The following is a 23,044-nucleotide window of genomic DNA, read 5'->3' on the forward strand; positions in this document are numbered from 1 at the left end:
ATCAAACACTTTTCTCTGCAGTTTTTTTAGTGAAAAAACAGGACGTGTCCCTTTTCTGTTTCCCTAACCCCACTGCTGTTGTGGTTTGCACATCCTTGTGCAGAGGGCTGGCAACCTGTACCTAAAATGTGATTTTTTTAATGAGTTATAAAAGTCAAGGGCATGTCTACCATACATTGAATACAAGATATGCAGGTGTTGGACTACAAATGCCCATTTGAACACACAGCAAGACAGTGTTGTAGTTAGCACTGAGGCAAGATTCAAGCCTCCTGAAGCTTCATCTCATCTCCTTCCTAAGAACCGAAGATGGTTACATAGAATTATGTGGATGGGGAAGCCTTTCTGCTGAAAAAAATTCAGTTTTTTTCTCTAGTTCTCCATAAAGTAAAAAACAAAACAAAACAAAACCAACTCTCTCTTTCACCCACACCCAAAAAATGTTCCGTATGAAATGTCCAATTAACGTGCAGGTTAAGAGTAGTGGTATAGTTATTTTAAAAACACTGTATTTATATTTTACTCTAAAGAACTCTTTAATAATGTATGAGAATGGTAAGCTCCTAGCTGGTGACTAGCAAACAAACTGCTTTGGTTTAGAAGTCTCGTGAGATGCATATAGCTTTTGCTATCCTAATATCAAGTGTAGGCTTAATTTCTGATGCTTTTGTTACAATACATGGAAGAGATCATCTGACACTTTAATAATTGAACCATTACAGTATTTTTTTCAGAAAAATTATTCTTGTAACTTTACAAAATTAAGTAGTACAAATTAACCACTTACTCATCCATGATAGCCAAGGCTGAAAACACCAGTGGATCCACTAAAAGAAAAGGAGTACTTGTGGCACCTTAGAGACTAACAAATTTATTTGAGCATAAGCTTTCGTAAGCTACAGCTCACTTCATCGGATGCATTCAGCTCACGAAAGCTTATGCTCAAATAATTTGTTAGTCTCTAAGGTGCCACAAGTACTCCTTTTCTTTTTGCGAATACAGAATAACACGGCTGCTACTCTGAAACCAGTGGATCCACTGACTTTCTAAAAGAAGTTCTTGGCATGGGGGGAGGTACTTGGACTAATTTAGCAGAACAGAGGGGTATCATGTGTATGTCTGGGGAAGCTACCACTATGTAGGGGTCTCACAAAACAAAAAGTTCTGTTGAACACAAAGGAAATGACAGACATTTTTTTTTAACTCTACTCACAGTTTAAGGAACCCTGCAGAAACTACCAATGCAACCAGAGTGAGAAGACTGCTTTATGGGAACAGGCATGAATGAGACAAGGCAGGATATATATAGAAGAGATAAAATGAATCTTGGGCAGGAGGGGGAAGATATTTGAGAGCCTGCTAGGCAGCAGGAAAAATATTACAGCTCTATTAAATGCAGAGGCAAGATGCCAGTCTCAAAGTGCCGGATCCGATTCCCTCATCCCCCCACCCTCACACTTTCACAGGGCTTGGCCTGTTCTTACTGAAGCTGTGGCATTGACTTCAGTGGGAGTAGGGCCATGGAACTCAGTCCTGCAAGGTGTTGAACTTCTCTCTTATGAGATGCTGAGTACCTCAACCACCACTGAATGCAACAGTGTAGGATGCACCTGGAGGCAGAATTTGGTACAGTGACAAAGTGTTGGACTAAACTGATTTTTTTTTAAACTGGGCTGGTTTCTGTTTGTCACAGAAGCTGGATTTTACAATTGTCTTTGATACATTGGGATACTAAAAAAGTAACTGTTGGGCTCCAGCAGATTTATGAATAAATAATAGATGGCAAAATAAATTCTAAAGTTAAATAGTCCTTTATCTTTGCCAAATGTGTAAAGAAGCAAAAAGTTATTGATGTTTATTGACAGCTCTCTTGTTAAATATATTCCTGGCTTTTTCAAATACAAAAATTACAGTAGCATTGTGTCACTTTCCCTTGTACTTTATGGTGTATTTCTCAATATATTTTATTAAATTACAGAAAGGCCAGGTCCCCAATCGTGTCATCTGTTTATTGAAATGTAGGGCCTTCATACTTTTTGTGTTGTTTCACATGGTATTAATCTGTTTATAAAAAAATAACATAATGTTCTTTGATGATTGTATCAATATCCCCCAACAATGAAATAAAGTCATACAAAAGTTAACTAAGGTATAAACATGCAAAAGGAGAAGTCTCCCTGCGATCATAAAATCATGTTATTTTCTGTTCAGCAGTTCATGTTACTGCTGTTCATGCTAATTAATTAAAGGAGCTGTTGCTGTAATGCGCAAACAGGGAATCTGAGAAACTGAGAGGGCTTTTAGGTCTCTGAGTGAAGTTAAGTCAATCTGGGTGCGGGCAATCAAATGTAATGAAATCACTTGTCAGTGCTAAGCTTGCAAAAACTGTGAAGTTTGACTAGGGAGTAAAAGGATTATAATTAGATTTCCAATAGGATAATAACTAAATGGCAGAAAGCAGTAAAGAGAAAATATTACTTTGTTAGCTAATGGTGCTGCTGTTCAGTTTTAGTTTTTATCAGCATACTTGTAGTTGTGCTAATTTAATTTGCTTTTATCAGCAAAAATGCACTACTCAAATGGTACTTGAATGTCATTTGCAAAAATCATTGATCTGAAGGTGCACTTAATGACACCCAGTATGTTTGTTTTATGTGAAACGGAGATTGGTTGATAAAAAGGTTGACGTGCTATCTTTCTGGCCCACAAGTAAGTTATGGAAAGAGGAATGGAACGGTATTTTGTGCGCGTTCATCGTCCTTTCCTTCACTGTTCACCGACGCAGTGGGCGTCACCGCAAGAGCGACTATTACTTTTTTAATTTGTCAGCTGAAAAGATTTATCCATCTTAAGCCATACTCGGCTGATAAACTAAACATTTAGGAGGATTGTGGGTATAATTATTGAGAAAGTTACATATAGGGTTGGACTACAGAGAATTCTTTCCTGGGTATCAGGCTGGTGAATCTTGCCCACATGCTCAGGGTTTAGCTGATCGCCATATTTGGGGTCAGGAAGGAATTTTCCTCCAAGGCAGATTGGAAGAGGCCCTGGAGGTTTTTCGCCTTCCTCTGTATCATGGGGCACGGGTCACTTCCTGGAGGATTCTCTGCTCCTTGAAGTCTTTAAACCACGATTTGAGGACTTCAGTAGCTCAGACATAGGTGAGAGGTTTTTTGAAGGAGTGGGTGGGTGAGATTCTGTGGCCTGCGTTGTGCAGGAGGTCGGACTAGATGATCATAATGGTCCCTTCTGACCTTAATATCTATGACTATTGGGACAAAATTACAGATCAATTAACATAGAGAAAAGGAACCAACTAAACTGAAAAGATTTATAATGCATATCAGAATCCTAGTACATGAACAGCTTGCATTAATAAAATCATTTTAAGAAATGAGCATAAAATATGATGTGACTTAATTGCTGTAAAAGGTGGTCATGCAATATTTTTGTAATTGTCCTTTAAACCTTCTTAAGGAGATACAGGCAGTGGAACTAATTGAATTTCAAAGGAAAAGCATTGTGTGAATAATAGATTTCTGTCCAACAGAGTTATTGACAACAGAAAAAGAAAAGGATGAAGTGAGCTGTAGCTCACGAAAGCTTATGCTCAAATAAATTTGTTAGTCTCTCAGGTGCCACAAGTACTACTTTTCTTTTTTGCGAATACAGACTAAGATGGCTGCTACTCAGATGCCAGAGATTTTTGCTATGAGCTGTAGATATTTTTTGGAAATAGCTTTGTATTAGGGATGCATGAATTGTTACCCCTACAAACAAGAAAAATGTTTGCAAAGAAAGAAAGAAAGAAAATGAAGATGGTGATGGAGAATATATTTAAATTGTTAAAGACTAAAGGGCAGTTTTAGCTGCCAAGTTTTGTAAAACTGTAATCAAAAGAAAATGGAAAAAGATAATACAGTATCAACATAGAGTAAAAGGATATGGCACACAGAGCTACATAGCAGAATTGCAGTGAAAGCCAAAACAAACCTTAATACTGTATTAGCTAGAGAGAGCTTCATAATAGCCATTTTACAAGCTCACTGTGGATTTGTAAGAGTACTATCTAAGCTTTATGTGTGAACAGAATTGTCTGGAAAGGCTCTATGCAGTCATTTGTTACTGGTGATATACTATGTTTAAGATGAGTTCTGGTAATATTTCTACTCTCATTTTGCTGCATGAGGGAAAGAAAAACTTTTTTTGTGCTTGGACCTAACTTTATGTTAGAGCTGAAATTGTGTTTCTGTGGTGCTGTTAATACTAGACATTGGGTGCATCAACATACAAAAAGATTCTTGGACTCTAGCATTTGCAAAATTCCAAAATAATTCTAGCAGGACATTTAGCTTCATCAATGTTAACCACTATGCTTATGAAGAATGGAATTTTACATAATTTTGTGGACCCATTTGAAATAATAAGAGAACATTAACCTGAACAATATCAGATGAAGACAATGATTTGCCCAGTTAAGAGTTTCTGACAGATTTACAACTAAAATATATAGAGTCCTATTTTATGCAGTCATCATATTTTTAGGGGAGCACCAAACTGGGGAATGCTCAACCTAGACCCTGAATATCCAGACTCCCTCTCTCAAATTTGATCATTTAGAGCCGGGGTGCACAAACTTTTTGGCCTGAGGACCACATCGGGGTTTGGAAATTGTATGGCAGGCCATGAATGCTCACGAAATTGGGAGTAGGGGTGGGGGCTCCAGCTGGGGCGTGCCGCCAGAAATGAGGAGTTCAGGGTGCAGCTCCAGGCTGGGACCAAGGGGTTTGGAGGGTGGGAGGGGGATCAGGGCTGGGGCAGGCTGTTGGGACATGGAGGGTATGAGGGGTTTGGGATACAAGAGGAGGCTCTGGGCTGGGATTGAGGGGTTCGGAGGGTTGGGGGGATCAGGACAGGGGACTGGGGCACTGGTGGGGGCTCAGGGGTGCAGGCTCCGGGCAGTGCTTACCACAAGCAGCTCCTGAAAGCATGTCCCACCTCTGGCTCCTATGAGGACGCACAGCAAGGCGGCTCTGCATGCTGTCCCATCCGCAGGCACCACCCCTTGCAGCTCCAATTGGCTAGGAAACACAGCCAATGGAAGCTGCGGAGGTGGTGCTTGTGGATGGGGCAGCGCGCAGAGCCGTCTGGCCATGCCTCCTCTTACTACATAGGAGCCAGAGCGGGGTCATGTCAGCTGCTTCCTGGGAGCTGCGTGGAGCAGGACAACCCCCCGACCCCCACTCCCCGGCGGGAGCTGAGGGCCAGATGTGGCCTACGGGTCATAGTTTGCCCACCCCTGATTTAGGGCCTGATCCAAAGTGTACTTGCCCCTCCAATTTGAAAATGTTTGCTTTTTCTTCAATTAAATATGGAAATTTACTTCCTTTTCTGATAGGATTCAATCACAACTTTAGTTCATACCTCCACTGTGTGAACAACAATGATATCAGTGCTTTGGGGCTTCATAAAGACGATTTAAATATATGTTTAGCTTGCTAAATTTGAGTGGGAAGAGTCCAACTATTTGTTTATTTCTGAATATTACTTCATCTAACTTCCAAATTTCAATACTTCCAGCAAAACTGTAATCATTTATGTGTAATTATGATTTTTCCACATTTAGTAGGTTACTGAGATTATCATTAGAAATGCAAAACTAGTAATCAAAATGTCAATGAAATCCTTTTAAAGAATATTATAAGCAGAACTGGTAGCACTAGCTATTATTAAGGTTGCATGACACTTTCCAAAAGAAGACCCAGAAAAGTTGCTTATACCTTTGCCAAGCTTTAACCATTTCAGCTGAAATTTTCCATGTTGGATGTTTGCCTCAGAATGTGTTTGTCTGAAATCGTTACACCATTTCCAAGAGCAAGGCTAGGAAAAAATTCATTGTTTTGCCTATTATTTGGATAACCTTTTATGTGAATAGCTCTAGAATTCTGATACTTTGCAACAGACTTGAAATTCAACAGGGGATGACTTTTGAGTCAGGGATATGCAATGGGATCAGAAATGGACTGATAAGGGTGTGGGAGAGAAACTGAGGGTATGTCTACACTGCATCTGGGAGTGTGCCTCCCAACTCGAGTAAAGGATGCCATCTAGTTCTGCTCTGGTATGCTAAGAACAGAAGTGTAGATGTTGTGTAGAAGCCTGTCTGAGCTCAGGTGACTACACAGAGGCACAACATCCACACTATTATTTTTAGCACACTAGCTTAAGCAGAGCTGGCATGTGTCTGTCTACCCAGGTTCAGAAGAATGGTCCCAGCTGCAGTGTAGATATACCATGAGAGGGAAAATACACTGTGTGTACAAACAAATATGCGCGTACATATAAAATATCTATAGACACTGTGTAATAATTTTGGCATTTGTGCTTAGCTATATTTGCACTTCTAATGATGATTTTAAATATATACGGTATGTATATATTTGTGTACACAACCCTCTGATTTACATGAGGGTAAACAGAGAGACTAAAACTATCTCAAAAGATGTGCAATTCTAAAAGGCATGTAAAATCACAAGGATATTACACCTTTTGGATTAAACCTACATACGAGCTAGTTTGGCAGTTAAGTATGAGATTTGCTTACACTGTATTAAAAATAATTTAATACCTGCACATCTAAATTTACTGTGTTTTTTAAATCGTTTTCTAGATTAAACAAAAAATGAAGTAACAGACTTCTGCAATTTCTGCATTTGTCATCAGGTGTGAAAAATTAGACCAAGCTGATGCTGCATTGAATCTCATTTCTCTGGAATACCACAAATTATAGATTTTTAAATAACAGTGTGAAATATACTGCACCTTGCATTGCTGCACTGTCATGTTGAGTTCCATTGTGTTCTATTTCCATGTCTGGGATTCCAGCATCTGAAAAATGTGACACTTAAGATTAATGTCTTTGTCTTTCCTTGATGCAGCTTTAGAAAAATACTTATTGCAAACCAGGATGATCTTTAACTTGCAGTAGTCCGACATAAAACATTGGCATTTCACAGAATTTCCAGTAGTAAATTGTTTACCAAATGTGAAAAAGTACTGCCAGTCTTATAGTGAATTATTTTTAACATACTGCACACATTCTCTGGTGATTCTCAGCATATGTTATTAATATGTCAATGAAATTCTCTTTTGGAGTACTGGTGCTATCTCTCGCATAAAAAAATAGAAATTAAGATGTGGAAAACACTAAACTAAATTGCCCCATCCTAGCAGCGTACTTGCAAAGCAAAATTGTAGATACGGCAGCCAATGCCGTTGAGTGTCAAATGGTATGATTTGAAGCCATTGTACACTGTTACCTCCTTGCCCTAATTTTATGTCATGATAATGTCTTTAAAATATCCCCCTAAAGAATACTAGCAGTATATCATATATATGTTATAGTTATTTAAATGTTTTTTCTCAAGCTTGTATTAACCTCTACTGTGTGTGTGTATGTATGTGTGTGTGTGTATGTATATATATATATACACATACACACACACACTTCAAGCAGAAATTGTATAAGATTTCTTTCCAAGTCTTTTCTAAGACTGCTTTAGGTCCCAAAGCAAAATTATATATGTTTAATAATTTGAAATGTGAAGCACTTCCAAATCTCTGAAAGGAAACTCCCACCACATTGATTGCACTCTTATTCCCAAATTAGTAGCAATGTTCTAACAATGTAACACACACACATATACACGTCTGAACCATAGTTTAATGCTGATAATGTCTTTGTAGGAAGTGTTTGTGGGTGCTTTGGGGCTCAAACACCCAGGAGTGTTGGGATAACAGATGCCACTATACCACTCAATGCCATCAAGGATTAACATGAGGAGTATGTGATTGGAATTCATGCCCTCCTCCATCCTGTGGAAACATCTGCTTTCCCTTTATAATACAGCACTTAGAAACTTCAGCAGAGCCTATTTAAAAGGGACCTGTAAATATAGTTTAAGGCGTCATACAACTTTAGAATGTTGTGCTAAATGCCCCAATAACTATTCTGCTAGTTTAAAACTTACCTTTTTTCCTCCTTTAGGTCTGCGACATCCAGACTTGACAGTACTTGTTTGGTATTATGGACCAGCATGCACTCAGCTAGTCACATCACAACCACCACTAAACCCTCATTAGGGACCAGTGCAGCACACAAGAAGGTAAATTCCATACTTGTATAGTATTGCAAAGTTTTTAATATTTTTATCAAATATATATAGAATAATATTTACCAAAAAAAATCACAAATGACTTTAGCCAAATGGGCTTTCCTTACCCATACTGGCATTTGTATGGGTCCGATGTCACCAGCAGAGTGCATGCTGGTGCATCGTACAGAGAGAGAGACACTGGCTCTGAATGTAATGGATCTGAAGGAATAAATTAGAACAAAGGCTGTGTTTTAAACTCACAATAACGTGAATGTCCTCCTTTCCTAATTACCTGGGGGCATTCAGCACATATTTCTAAAAGGTTTTATTAGCCTATTAAAATATATGCTGTTTGTTCATAAAACAACAAAATCACCTGTAACTAACACTAGTATCTGTTACAGGGACAGACCATATGAGTTAATGTAAAAAAAAAATTTCTCACAAATCACCCTTCAAATTTTATGGGCATAAAATTGTATCTGCAATTAAATTGTGGTGTTGGGTGCTAACGAGCTACCTGATTTGCCAGTAAAATCAGATTAACATCTAAATACAAAAAGAAAAGGAGGACCTGTGGCACCTTAGAGACTAACAAATTTATTTGAGCATAAGCTTTCGTGAGCTACAGCTCACTTCAAGCATTTGTGCTTCTTGCAGGTGTTAACATATAGACATCTACCTAATTGCAAATTAAGAAGTTGTCTAAATGTCTAAAGGAGCACAAATAATTGTAGAATTCAGTATATGTTGATAAAATTAGTGGAGTACTGACAACCCTGACATGATTTTCAGAAATGCTGAGCATCTACAAATTCCAGTTAAGTCAATGGGAGCTGCAGATCCTTGGCACCTCTGAAAAAAATCAAGCAAATGGATCTTAGATTATATAAAGATTCAATTTACTCCAATACAGTCATCAGTTGACTGGCTGTGTAAACCTTTTGCTACAGAATCTGAAACTAAGTGAAAACTAGCTAGTTTCAGTTTCAAACACAGAAACAGAAGTGCTAATTTTTGTTCAGATCTCTTTAGATTCAATATTTTTTAATATCACTTGATAGAACTTTTTGTCCTTCGTTATTCACACATTTCTGGAAATTGTGTGGTTTAGTTTTACAATACTTGAGATAGCTGTGAACCTAAACAGTCACAAAGATTTACACAATGTAGGGCTTGTCTACACTGGCACTTTACGGCGCTGCAACTTTCTCCCTCGGGGTGTGAAAAACCAGCCCTATGAGCGCTGCAAGTTTCAGCACTGTAACGTGCCAGTATAGACAGTGCACTAGTGCTAGAAGTGCATTCCTGCTATGCCCCTCGTGGAGGTGGGTATTTTAGAGCGCTGGTAGAGCTCTCTCCCAGTGCTCTGCTGCAATCACATAATCCATGTTAAAGCACTGCCGCGGCAGCGTTTTAATGTTGCCAGTATAGACAAGCCTGTAGTAAGTTTAATAAGTCTTCAGTTTGAACAAGTTCATACTGAGTTTGAAAAGTTGAACTTTTAGAAGGAAATTCAATAGTTATGAAACTGAATCTGCACAGATGGGAAAGTCACAGAACCTCATGCAAACTCAAACCAACAAGTTTCTCACAGCCCCAGCCATCACTGTAACAGGTTTCTAGGGTAATAATGTATAGTATGTCTTGGCATTCCTGCATTATTTGTATGTCTGCCCTCCTCTCTCTTTCTAGATCTAGACTTACTTATTTTTTCTTGTTTAATTCATGAACCAGAGCACTTGACTTAAATTTGGTTTTTAATTATTTCTGGACAAGGCTCGTGTTTAAAAACTAGACTGTTTTTTGCATCTCTAGTGCTATTTTATATTTTCCAGCTAATTAGAACTGATAAACATAATTCTAACTCAATTGTCAAAATCCAACTAAAACATTACCATTTAACATCCTGAGACCATCACCCGACGTGGCCTGTTTAAGTGCCTGTTCCACTTGTTCTCTCCTCTTTGATTCAAACTCCAGGGCTTCCTGCAATTTTCTCTTTGCTTTTTTCTCTTTCTTCAAGCGCTTTTGAATTGTTGCTGGAAAATAAATGTAGTGCAAAGACTTCATTAAATAGTTCTAAGTAAACTCTAAATAATGCTTTCATAACAAAGATACTCATCAGCTGACATTCAAGCTCTGTGGAGCCAGGAGAGGAAAATACCAGAAATGGGTCTGTTACAAAAATTATAGCTCCATATCCAAAATGTGAAAATGTTTGGATCATAACATTTTAAATGTCCTGATCCCGCTATCCTCAATGAGAGTGAGCAGTCCCATTGATGTCACTATACCACTCAGTGTTGGCAGAATCAGGCTGAGGGATCAGCAGTGAAATTTGGATTAGTTTTGGATTTGCATTTCACGAAGTCTGAGGGAGTTTGGACTTGGAGTTTTGTTTTACACCCAGTCTAATAAAAATGTAATTTCCTCAGCAATGACTTAAGTATCTAGTTTTCCATTCCAACTCTTCCCTTCATCATTGAGAATATTAGACCCACCTTCCCCAGTGACTGTTTGCTTTCTACATACAACTCCAATTATATTAATCTCTGCAAAGCATGTGTCAGATGCTGGGACCAGTGATATTCATATAGACATACAAGAGCATTTATTTACTACTTTGACATCCAGTGGTATTTTCCAATATTAAAAGGAAATGGAATTTGCTATGTTTGAATTCCCAGGTAAAATCTGGAATGATCAATAATATAAATACTATTATTGAGTTGGGGCGAAACCTTTCTGAAGCTGATAGGCATGATAGCGTCCTTCATTCACGATAAATGTAAGAAGCAGTCAGACTCATTTTGGAATAAAATGTCTGAAACTGCAGGAGCCACGGCCACTTGCAAGGCCAGTCAAAGCTATGTGGATGGAAATATAGCACTGGGGACTGAATGCAAATGCAGGGGGTTGGGTATTGTTTGGTGGAGGTGTCTGTATTTGTGAGCAGAAGCAGCCCAAGATAGGCAGAGAAGGAGAAAGCAAGGAGACAATCAGAACAGTAGCAGGAGCGTACTTCTGAGATAAAGCCCAGAGAAAGAGCTTTTTGGGCATAGTGTTAACTGGAAAGAGGCTTGGAACTGTCAGTAAAGAGACTGCCTCCTGCTGTTTGATTCTTACTGTGTTCAGGAAAACAGGCCTTTTTACATTATTTGTATTTAAATAAGAACACAAATCAGGATTGCATCTAAGAAATATCTGATTCTGTCATCAATTTCTCCTCTGAACAGAAACAACCCACCAGACCCAGAATGTTGGTCAAACACTCGGGTCAAAATAGGTAAAAGTATTATAAGAATAATACTTAGCTCTTAAATACTACTTTCTCATCAGTAGATATCAAAGCACTTCACAAAGGAGTTATGTATTATTATCCCTGTTGAACAGATGGGAAAACTGGGGCACAAAGAAGTGCAGTGACTTGCCCAAGGTCACCCAGAAGATCAGTGGCAGAGCTATCCACTGGAATGCCATTTTCTTTGAAGAGCTCAAAAAATGAAAATGCTTTTCCTGAAACTGCTTCAGTACCCTTTATAAAAGTTGGGAAGATTAAGACCTAGATTCAGCTACCCTGCTTCAAGATGAGTTCAGTCTTACTCTGCATGAAGTCCTATTGTTTCATTGGGGGGCCTGCTTGTAAAGAACAGTGCTACATGCCTTGAGGAAGGGTGAATCAGTTCCTCAAATATTAACTGAGAGCATTAAATGAGAAAGACAGGCAGGATGGAGGAGGGGATGCTATTTTATATATTAAGAATATATACTTGTCTTGAGGTTCAGCAATAGGTGAGAGACAGAACAATTGAAAGTCTCTTGGTAAAGATAGAAGGGGTAAAAAAAAATAGGGGTAATGTCACAGTATGGGTCTACTGTAGACTATCCAATCAGGAAGGAGTTGGATAAGGAATAACAGAAATATCCAAAACACAGGACCTGATAGTAATGGTGGACTTTAACTACCCAGCCATCAATTGGGAAAGAAATATGGCAAAACACAAAATTTGCAATAAGTTCCTGGAAGGTATTGGGGGAAACTTTTTGTTTCAGAAAGTGCAGGAAGTAACCAGAGGGACAGCCATTTTAGGCTCGAGTCTGAGCAGCAGGGAGAAATTGAGAGCAAATATGAAGATGGAGGGCAATTTGGGTGACCATGACTCTGAAATGATAAATTTCATGATTCTAAGGAAAGGAAGGAGTGAGAGCAGGAGAATAAGGACAATGGACTTCAAAAAATAGAAAACAAATTCGGAGAACTGATAGGTTAGGTCCCATGGGAAGGAAATCTAAGGGGAAAAGGGGTTCAGGAGGACTGGCAGATTCTTAAGAGATATTAAAGGCACATCTGAAAACTGTCTCGATGTAAAGAATAGTAAGTAAGAGTTCAATATGGCTCCCTCAGGTGCCCTTTAATGACCTCAAAATGACCTTGGCAAATAGGTCTGAAATCAACAAAATGAATTTCAGTAAAGAAAAGTGCTGTTGGAAGGAAAAATCAAATGCACAACTACAAAATGGGGAATAACTGGTTAGGTGGTAGTACTGCTGAAAAGGATCTGGGGGTTATCACAAATTGAATATGAGTCAACAGTGTGATGCATTTGTGAAAAAAGCTAACATTCTGGGGTGCATTAAAAGGAGTGTCATTTATAAAAGACATGGGAAGTTGTCGTCCCACTCTACTCAGCACTGGTGAGGCCTCATCGGGAGTACTGTGTCCAATGCTAGGCGCCACACTTTAAGGAAGATGAGGACAAACTTGATAGAGTACAGAGGAGAGCACCAAAAATCATAAAAAGTTTAGAAAACCTGACCTATGAGCAAAGGTTAAAAAACCTGGACATGTTCAGTATTGAGAAGAGAACCTGTTAAGTCTATAAATACAGTATGTTAAGGGCTGTTAGAAAGAGGATGGTGATGTTCACCAGGTCCACTGAAAGTAGGACAAGAAGTAATGGGCTTAATCTGCAGCAAGGGAAATTTAGGGAAAATGTTCTAGCTATAAAGGTACTTAAACATTGGAATAGGCTTCCAATGGAACCCCCATAATTGTAGGGCTTTTTAAGAACAGATTGGACAACCACCTGTCAGAAATGATCAAGGTATAGTCCTGCTTCAGCACAGGCGGCTGGACTTGATGACTTCTCGAGGCCCCTTCCCACCCTACATTTCTATGATTCATTGTCCAGATCCCTTTCCTTTTTCACCTTCTGGATACTGTAAAGAAAGGGAAATTGGAGTGTCACATGCTTCAGCTGGGTGCTTGTCCCATTCCCTATTACTGCTACTGGGCAATGGGAGTGGTGCGAGGCCGGGGATTAGTTGTCACATGGTTGATGGAAGAGGGGAAGGAAAGATACAGTCTGCTTCCCATGCATTGTAGCCATTGCAAGGTCCATGTTTCATCTCTAACATACCCACCCTTTAATTAGGATGCTGGATCTCTGGGGTCTATACTGATTGTCAGTTTTGGGGTCTAGAAGTGACTTTTTCCATATGGTGAAATTGACACAAAACTGTATGGGTTTTTTATGTATTCAGGAGGTCTGTTTAGGGGTGGGGGATGTTGAATTACAATTATCATAACTTTGATGGGTTCAGAAGGGTCTAAATGAGGGCCCTAAATCCATTGAGCTGCTTGGCCATTAGTTCTGGACACACATGGCATGGCAAAGGGGGTATACCTCCATGTCTGCTGTATATTTTGGCTCCCCTCATCTCTCTACCTCCAGCATGAAGGGGGTCAGGATCCTAGAACTGAGGGTGCATAGTTTTCACACTCACCCCAGATTTACAGTACATAAAGGCTACCAGTGTCCATTGATTCATTCTGGACCACCCTATCAGGTAGTTTGGGGTAGTTACCCCAGTAAGGTAATAAAGTCACGGCCTCTTCATTTAACCACATTATGGTGTCTGTGGCTCACTGTTTCCATGTTCACATCAATTGTTCGCTGCAAGTACTTTACCCAGCTCTCTCTAGTGATCTAGTTAGAGGACAGCCAAAACCAGCTTCTTTACGTGCTCAAGTAGTCTCCACTGAAATAACTGGCACACTCAAAGTCAAGCAGCTCAGATTGCATTGAAAAGACCTTTCAACTAATTTCATACTATATTTAAAACTGAAGTTATAGTTCAGATCATCTCAGATGATACATTGCCAATCTCCATCTATCTGGTCTAAGGCTGCAATGGAAGGACTTCAGTGCTTTTTAAATATTTTAAAATGTAATCAAAACACTTCCTTAAAGTGTAAAGGGAGTGGTTCTATTATTACGTAGATTGTAAAGCTGTGGCAGCTGTATGAAGGTATTTCATTCTATTTATTTTCAGATATAGCAGCATCTTGAGAGTACCAAAGCCTGATTCAGTTTCAATCTTCCAATATGCACATGGAGCAAATCCTGCCTTCTTAGCCCATTCAGCCATAGAGGTTCCTGCCTGCAGCAAAAGTGCTGCAGTTCCACTACAATGTGGGGAGGGGGACATGATGCTGGGAATTTCTGCAATCTCTGTGCACTCTTTTGTGTAACAAAGTCCAGGTCCATTGGAGCTCTTTCTGCACTGATGGAGATGGTCTGGGAGAGGAACAAAACCAAGGATGATGCATCAGTGATGAAACTCAGTTCTATGCTGGAGGCCACCAATGTCTATACATCACTTAAGTCTCATGTAAGGATTGTGATGGTTTAAATGAATCTTAAGGGATGCACAGGTTCTGTGCTGGTCCTTTACTTGGGGTGAATTTCACCTTATGAGAATATACCACGCTTTCTTTCCTTTGGATTGTGGGGGTACAACAAATTGCAGGTCCTCTGCAATTTAATTATCTCTGGGGAGTTTTCTCTCCATTCACTTCTAACTCCTAGAGGGTAGAATTTTGATATAATCCATGGATGGTATTTTAGCATGTTCACTATAACTTCTACTCATTTCATATTGCCCTTTAATGTAGATGCTGATATTTGGACAAGTCTGCTCTCTTTGCAATACCACAGTGAAAAATGTTACACTTAAGACGCCATACTATAAAACTAACACAATCATGGTGCTATTGTGATTATGATTCATGTTACCACCTTACAAGACCCAGTTTAAGAGCTCTTTCATGTTTCCCTCCATGGTATGACAGGAGAATTAGTAAGGTTATTTGCTTCTGATCTCAGGAAAGGACAGTTTTGGATAAGCATTTTCTCCTCCCATCTGATCAATGGTGTGGCACTGGAGTCATCTGCAAATGAAGCTAACTGACTAGCCTCCCTATTAGCATAATAATTATCCTCAAAAGGATGGGCTAGCTCAAAGGGAAGATGACGAAAGAAATTCTGGTGTAAACACATTTTAGAAATGTACTTTCCTTGTGACTCTTTCGCAAAATAAGACTGCTCCTCACTGGTGAAGATAATAGCTGGCAACACAGAATAAATTAAAGCTGCCAAATCAAGAATTCAAGTTAAGAACCCACAGATGGACTGGTAATAATACATGTGAAAGCCATGGAACTGAATCAGCTCTCAACTAGGGGATCTGCCAAAATATTTTGTGGCCAGCTATCCTCTAGGAAACAGTGCTACAGTCAGTTTTTTCCTATCTGCCTGAAGAAAAACTTGTTTTACATAAGAACTTTTACATAAGAACAGTCATGGATGGTTATAAACTGTTCAGGAAGGACAGGCAGGGCAGAAAAGGTGGGGGAGTAGCACTGTATGTAAGGGAGCAGTATGACTGCTCAGAGCTCCGGTACGAAACTGTGGAAAAACCTGAGTGTCTCTGGATTAAGTTTAGAAGTGTGTGCAACAAGAGTGATGTCATGGTGGGAGTCTGCTATAGACCACCGGACCAGGGGGATGAGGTGGATGAGGCTTTCTTCCAGCAACTCACGGAAGCTACTAGATCGCATGCCCTGATTCTCATGGGTGACTTTAATTTTCCTGATATCTGCTGGGAGAGCAATACAGCGGTGCATAGACAATCCAGGAAGTTTTTGGAAAGCGTAGGGGACAATTTCCTGGTGCAAGTGCTAGGGGAGCCAACTAGGGGGAGCGCTTTTCTTGACCTGCTGCTCACAAACCGGGTAGAATTAGTGGGGGAAGCAAAAGTGGATGGGAATCTGGGAGGCAGTGACCATGAGTTGGTTGAGTTCAGGATCCTGACGCAGGGAAGAAAGGTAAGCAGCAGGATACGGACCCTGGACTTCAGGAAAGCAGACTTTGACTCCCTCAGGGAACAGATGGCCAGGATCCCCTGGGGGACTAACATGAAAGGGAAGGGAGTCCAGGAGAGCTGGCTGTATTTCAAGGAATCCCTGTTGAGGTTACAGGGACAAACCATCCCGATGAGTCGAAAGAATAGTAAATATGGCAGGCGACCAGCTTGGCTTAATGGTGAAATCCTAGCGGATCTTAAACATAAAAAAGAAGCTTACAAGAAGTGGAAGCTTGGACATATGACCAGGGAAGAGTATAAAAATATTGCTCGGGCATGTAGGAAAGATATCAGGAGGGCCAAATCGCACCTGGAGCTGCAGCTAGCAAGAGATGTCAAGAGTAACAAGAAGGGTTTCTTCAGGTATGTTGGCAACAAGAAGAAAGCCAAGGAAAGTGTGGGCCCCTTACTGAATGAGGGAGGCAAGCTAGTGACAGAGGATGTGGAAAAAGCTAATGTACTCAATGCTTTTTTTGCCTCTGTTTTCACTAACAAGGTCAGCTCCCAGACTGCTGTGCTGGGCAACACAAAATGGGGAAGAGATGGCCAGCCCTCTGTAGAGATAGAGGTGGTTAGGGACTATTTAGAAAAGCTGGACGTGCACAAGTCCATGGGGCCGGACGAATTGCATCCGAGAGTGCTGAAGGAATTGGCGGCTGTGATTGCAGAGCCCTTGGCCATTATCTTTGAAAACTCGTGGCGAACGGGGGAAGTCCCGGATGACTGGAAAAAGGCTAATGTAGTGCCCATCTTTAAAAAAGGGAAGAAGGAGGATCCTGGGAACTACAGGCCGGTCAGCCTCACCTCAGTCCCTGGAAAAATCATGGAGCAGGTCCTCAAAGAATCAATCCTGAAGCACTTAGAGGAGAGGAAAGTGATCAGGAACAGTCAGCATGGATTCACCAAGGGAAGGTCATGCCTGACTAATCTAATCACCTTTTATGATGAGATTACTGGTTCTGTGGATGAAGGGAAAGCAGTGGATGTATTGTTTCTTGACTTTAGCAAAGCTTTTGACACGGTCTCCCACAGCATTCTTGTCAGCAAGTTAAGGAAGTATGGGCTGGATGAATGCACTATAAGGTGGGTAGAAAGCTGGCTAGATTGTCGGGCTCAACGGGTAGTGATCAATGGCTCCATGTCTAGTTGGCAGCCGGTGTCAAGTGGAGTGCCCCAGGGGTCGGTCCTGGGGCCCGTTTTGTTCAATATCTTCATAAATGATCTGGAGGATGGTGTGGATTGCACTCTCAGCAAATTTGCGGATGATACTAAACTGGGAGGAGTGGTAGATACGCTGGAGGGGAGGGATAGGATACAGAAGGACCTAGACAAATTGGAGGATTGGGCCAAAAGAAATCTAATGAGGTTCAATAAGGATAAATGCAGGGTCCTGCACTTAGGATGGAAGAATCCAATGCACCGCTACAGACTAGGGACCGAATGGCTCGGCAGCAGTTCTGCGGAAAAGGACTTAGGGGTGACAGTGGACGAGAAGCTGGATATGAGTCAGCAGTGTGCCCTTGTTGCCAAGAAGGCCAATGGCATTTTGGGATGTATAAGTAGGGGCATAGCGAGCAGATCGAGGGACGTGATCGTTCCCCTCTATTCGACACTGGTGAGGCCTCATCTGGAGTACTGTGTCCAGTTTTGGGCCCCACACTACAGGAAGGATATGGATAAATTGGAAAGAGTACAACGAAGGGCAACGAAAATGATTAGGGGTCTAGAGCACATGACTTATGAGGAGAGGCTGAGGGAGCTGGGATTGTTTAGTCTGCAGAAGAGAAGAATGAGGGGGGATTTGATAGCTGCTTTCAACTACCTGAAAGGGGGTTTCAAAGAGGATGGCTCTAGACTGTTCTCAATGGTAGCAGATGACAGAACGAGGAGTAATGGTCTCAAGTTGCAATGGGGGAGGTTTAGATTGGATATTAGGAAAAACTTTTTCACTAAGAGGGTGGTGAAACACTGGAATGCGTTACCTAGGGAGGTGGTAGAATCTCCTTCCTTAGAGGTTTTTAAGGTCAGGCTTGACAAAGCCCTAGCTGGGATGATTTAACTGGGACTTGGTCCTGCTTTGAGCAGGGGGTTGGACTAGATGACCTTCTGGGGTCCCTTCCAACCCTGATATTCTATGATTCTATGATTCTATGATTCTAACTTAAATCTTTCTTTAACAGTGTTTGTCCACTACTGCATTATGCTAATCTATGACTGCTAGCTAAGCCCAAGTCACCAGCTGCTAAGAGCAGGCAAAACATATCTAAAGTCCATTCTTCATTCACTTACCTCTGCTTTGCAGCTCAGCTGTAAGTTGCCTTTCTAAGCTCTCTCTCAGTTCTCTCTCTCTACAAAGCTCCATCTTTAACTCTTTCTTTTCCTGTTGTATCTGTTTTTCCTGGACTCGTGCGTTGTCCACAGCTACTTTCAGTAGACCCTAAAAGCACACACATACATCAGCCTTGTGAAAAATGACATTTAATCTCAGTGGTAGCATAAAACATCATCATTTGATCCTATCTGTGTGAGAGAATAGAAAAAACTATGACAGGAAACTTGTATACTTTTGCACACAATTGAGGAGATTAGGCAACTACATCATATTCTATGAGAAACTTTGGGGTGTGGACTCATTCAAAATAGAGTTTCCAAATTCATCCCATTGAGGTTTTTTATCACACAAAAATGAAACTTAAATAAAAGACATATGAGGACTCAAGAAACACAAACAGAGAGAAATTGCATATATGTATACGCATGTTCTGTCCAATCGGGGGGAAAAACCCTAAGAGAGACATATTACTGCTGTTCTGAAAAGTTTAACTCTTGCGCTGCATTTTAAACAAACTATCTAGTGTAGTTAGCATTCTTCTGTTTTCTTCAAAAAAAAATCTCATTAAAATAGATCTGATTTTACAGATTATTCTGAATCCATAGGAATATGATTTTGTAGAATTACTAATTCATTAATTGTATGAATTACTAAATAAATGAGAATGCTGCATGTTCATTCTTTGTGAGTTAATTTATCATTATGTATCTCTAGTCCCGATAATTTACCTGAATGTTGGTTAATAGAGTTTCTACTGATGATAAACCGTCAGCAAAAAGAAATGGTGCAGGGAATCCAGGAGGCAAGGTCTGTCCAGCCAGTTGGACTTTATCTAAGGTTGGTTTCATTATTGGAATAGCAATTTGGACCTCTTCTGTAAAGACATATTAGAAAGCAACATCAGAAAGTTAATATATTGGCAATGGCAACCTTCTTATACAGGCAGGTGACTGAAATGTTTAAAGGCCAGGACTTAATTCACCTTGAAATCAACTCATAACTATTATAGCAAAATTGTCATTGTTTGTCTTACGGCAACAAGGATTGTGATTATGGTAAGGCTGAAAAATAGAACAAGTTAAAGAAAAATCATGCTGAGCAGCCTGGAGGAGGTGCACAAATATTGTTATACCCCAGATGTCAGTATATTACAGAATTATAGCTATGTTACTCAGGTCACTAGATCTGAACGGTTTATCAGAGAATAATGAAAAGTAGGGTTTTTCTGTTACAACCAAAGAAATCCTCTATAATCAGGGAATTTATCATTTCTCCTTCCCTTTAATTTTCTCCTCCCAGAGTCAACAGTATAATCAGCTCAGTTATTCCCTCTTGCCTGGATGACACCAAGTCTCAGTTGTAGGTGAAATGTCAGTACAGATTTTCCTACAGAGTATCTTGCTATTGTCATCCTTTCTAGTGTTCAGCATTAGCTAAACATGCTTTGAGTATTTTAGGTGAGTTGTTTCATCTAGGGTAAAAAGAGAAAGGGTGTATTCTGAAGTAAGTCAGGCACTGGAAAGGGGGTAGTAACATGGTAGAGTAAGGAGAACCCCTGCTCCTGCAATTTACGATAGGTAGCCAAACTGGTGTGCCTTTTATAAATTGAAAGATCCTAGCCCAATATCATATTCCCTATTTGACAGGCAACACATTGCCCCTCCATGATGTAAAAAGTTAATCTCCAGAGAAGCAACATCATTTTAAAATATTTTTCACCAATCTGTCTGAGCCCAAACCTTTTTTTTTTTATGAATTAACACTGTCACTAATGAATATTGCAGAGCAGTAGTTTTCAACCTGTGGTCTGCAGACCTTGCAGGGTCCACAGCCTATGTCTAAGATTTCCAAAGGGATCTGCACTGCCATTCAAAAATTTTTAGGAATCCACAAATGAATAACATTTGAAAACCTCTGTTGCAGAGGAATAACTGACATATTACCTCTTTTTAAACCCTCCTCTACATACTGGCTTTAAGTATCAAGCTTACTGCTGAAACCTATAGAACAAAAATCTTCAGTCACTTATCTTATATCAGGTGTTGTGTTGTACGTTTTTTGAATCTGCAATGCCTAGAAATATATTTCAGTAGTGTTCCTGTGGAATCCATGAAACATCCCTTTAATTCCTTTGGCAGTTGCAGAAGTTATAAGAACATCTTCACGGCAATTGTTTCTTAATAAAGCTTGAAACTAATATATTGATCATAAATTCATGATGCATGTGTTTTCTAAAGGCAATTGCACAACCAATCCTGATAGTTTCATTCGTCAAGTGCCTTGGTCATATTAATTCTAAGATTTACAATTAGATCAGATCACATTTACAGGGCTTTCCCTCCACCATTTAAAAAAAAATCCAGAGGGAATCAGTACATTGGTTACAAATACTATGACAGAAATTAACCTGCAGGTCTTTACATTGGTAATATTATATAGCTTGAAAAACAAATTCCTTAGGCATCTCTTGAACAAGCTAACGTGTTACGTTTCTGAAATACATTTGCTGAGAACTAACCCAGAAGTGCTAGGAGTTTTTCTGTATTTGTTGAAATCTATGTTAGGGAGTATTTTGTCTTCACTGTTTGAGAGCATTAACTGGAACATCTTCACAATGATGCCTCAGGTATTAATAATAACAAAAGCCTACAACATATTCACATCTTTGTAGAAGCTGGATTTATGTCATAGAAATTATCTATTTTTAAACAACTGTGGTTACATATTCAGACCACTGCATTCGTACTGATTCAAAGACTATATACTGTTTCTCCTGTTTAAATATTTTATATAAGAAGTAGAAATCTTAAAATTAATTGATTAGCTGTTACATATGATATTACACAGAAATGACGTTTATGCTACAGAGTTAAGGCACACTAAACAAAAGTGACATCTCAAAAGGAGAGCAATACATAAAGTATGCATAACAGAAAACTGTAACAGCTTTAAAATATCTAGAAATCTCTCCTACTTGGAGATGAAAGTAATACTATTAAATTGGCTGAAAGGAAAATTACTATTGACTGTGAAGACAGGTTTCATGGTCTATGGTTTGTAATGTTGCTATACAGTAGATTGAAGTTTCAAAATAGTATTACTCTTCTTTAAAGAGATAGACACAGCTAAATTAGGTGCTGCTTGCTGCAGTGAGGATCAAATGCAAAAAGAATCATATTTCATCAGACCTAGTCAACACCAGGAAAATAAATAGAAATATAAGAGGTATGCAGGCAATGATTCATTTTGATAATCTGGCCCAAGAGAGACACATAGAGACAGCACACAGATCTAAGCTTCTACCAAAAGACAAATAGGACACAGAGGGTGGGAATTGGGATGACAGTGTAGCAGAGGTCACATCGATTTTCAGCAGCAGTTTTCACACAGATGAGATAACCCTGGACTCTATTTGGCCCATTGTTCATATCCTACCTGTCCCACAAGCAATAAATTTCCTAGTCCCAGAAAAAGGGCAGTAAAGAAGAAGGATTCTACTTATGACTCCTTATGATTAAGTTTTTGTGCTAACCAAACATGCTTTGCAGACCAAGGTCACATTGCATGTTAAAGTCTGTAATAGCTGAAAACTAGTAGAAGCATATTATGTTTTAGCGTATATGGGTGGAAACTGTCAAACCATTCATCATTTTTTTCTGATTGAAATCACACACTGCAAAGATGAATGATAAATGCATTAGAAATCTATTTCAATCTTGTAATAGGTCTTCACATCTGAATGGAGTCTACATTTTGTGCACAGTCTGAATAAGTGAACACAAAGGCAGAAATTTATTAGCGAGGCTTGGGAAATCCTAATTGACAAAGTAATTAAAAAGTGGGCAAGTGCTGGAAGCATATTTTGTGGGTTAAATAAGTACATCTTTTTATAGTAAAAGGAGAAAAGGTTTTGACTGAAACATTTTGAATTTAAAGCCCACTAGAACTGTACATATTAAAAGCAGCATTCATACATATAAAACAATATAATAAATAAGAAATACAGCTGGGACAACTACTATCTAACCAAGGACACAAACAACCTTTCCATTTATTGAGGCAAAGTGAATCCTGCTTTTATTGAGCCTGTTTGTTAAACCTGGCACACTTTGTAATAGCATTAAGGAGTCCATTTAGAGGGCAAGTCTTTTTATTTTAATTTCTAGCTTGGGGCTGTGCTGACTAGACATAAAGGAAGGCAAGAATTATATTTGCAGAAAAGAAATATACAGTAAATACCAAGAATGAATTGAATGCTACTCCTGAAAATTACATTTTAGATGGCTAAAAAAATTTCTGTAGATCCAACAGACCACTGTAGTTCATCTTCTGGCTCACCAGT

The 23,044-nt window shown here is 39.5% G+C and overlaps 1 protein-coding gene and 1 long non-coding RNA gene across 9 annotated transcripts in view; one reads left to right on the forward strand and one right to left on the reverse strand.

Moving 5' to 3' along the window:
• The window catches only part of DACH2 (dachshund family transcription factor 2), a 511,793-nt gene that overhangs the window by 34,538 nt on the left and 454,211 nt on the right, over positions 1 to 23,044 (reverse strand). For all 7 annotated transcript variants that reach the window (XM_043492054.1, XM_043492056.1, XM_043492052.1 and 4 more), the window contains 4 exons: positions 19,431 to 19,576; positions 18,660 to 18,807; positions 10,058 to 10,201; positions 6,826 to 6,891 (listed from right to left, as the gene is read on the reverse strand). In XM_043492054.1, the coding sequence (XP_043347989.1) occupies positions 6,826 to 6,891; positions 10,058 to 10,201; positions 18,660 to 18,807; positions 19,431 to 19,576 (504 nt within the window). The remainder of the gene's footprint in view (positions 1 to 6,825; positions 6,892 to 10,057; positions 10,202 to 18,659; positions 18,808 to 19,430; positions 19,577 to 23,044) is intronic.
• The window catches only part of LOC122455697, a 47,339-nt gene that overhangs the window by 10,757 nt on the left and 13,538 nt on the right, over positions 1 to 23,044 (forward strand). For both annotated transcript variants that reach the window (XR_006274098.1, XR_006274097.1), the window contains one exon: positions 8,051 to 8,168. This is a non-coding gene — a long non-coding RNA (uncharacterized LOC122455697). The remainder of the gene's footprint in view (positions 1 to 8,050; positions 8,169 to 23,044) is intronic.

Source organism: Dermochelys coriacea, chromosome 9, assembly GCF_009764565.3.
Source record: "Dermochelys coriacea isolate rDerCor1 chromosome 9, rDerCor1.pri.v4, whole genome shotgun sequence".
Taxonomy (NCBI): domain Eukaryota; kingdom Metazoa; phylum Chordata; order Testudines; family Dermochelyidae; genus Dermochelys; species Dermochelys coriacea.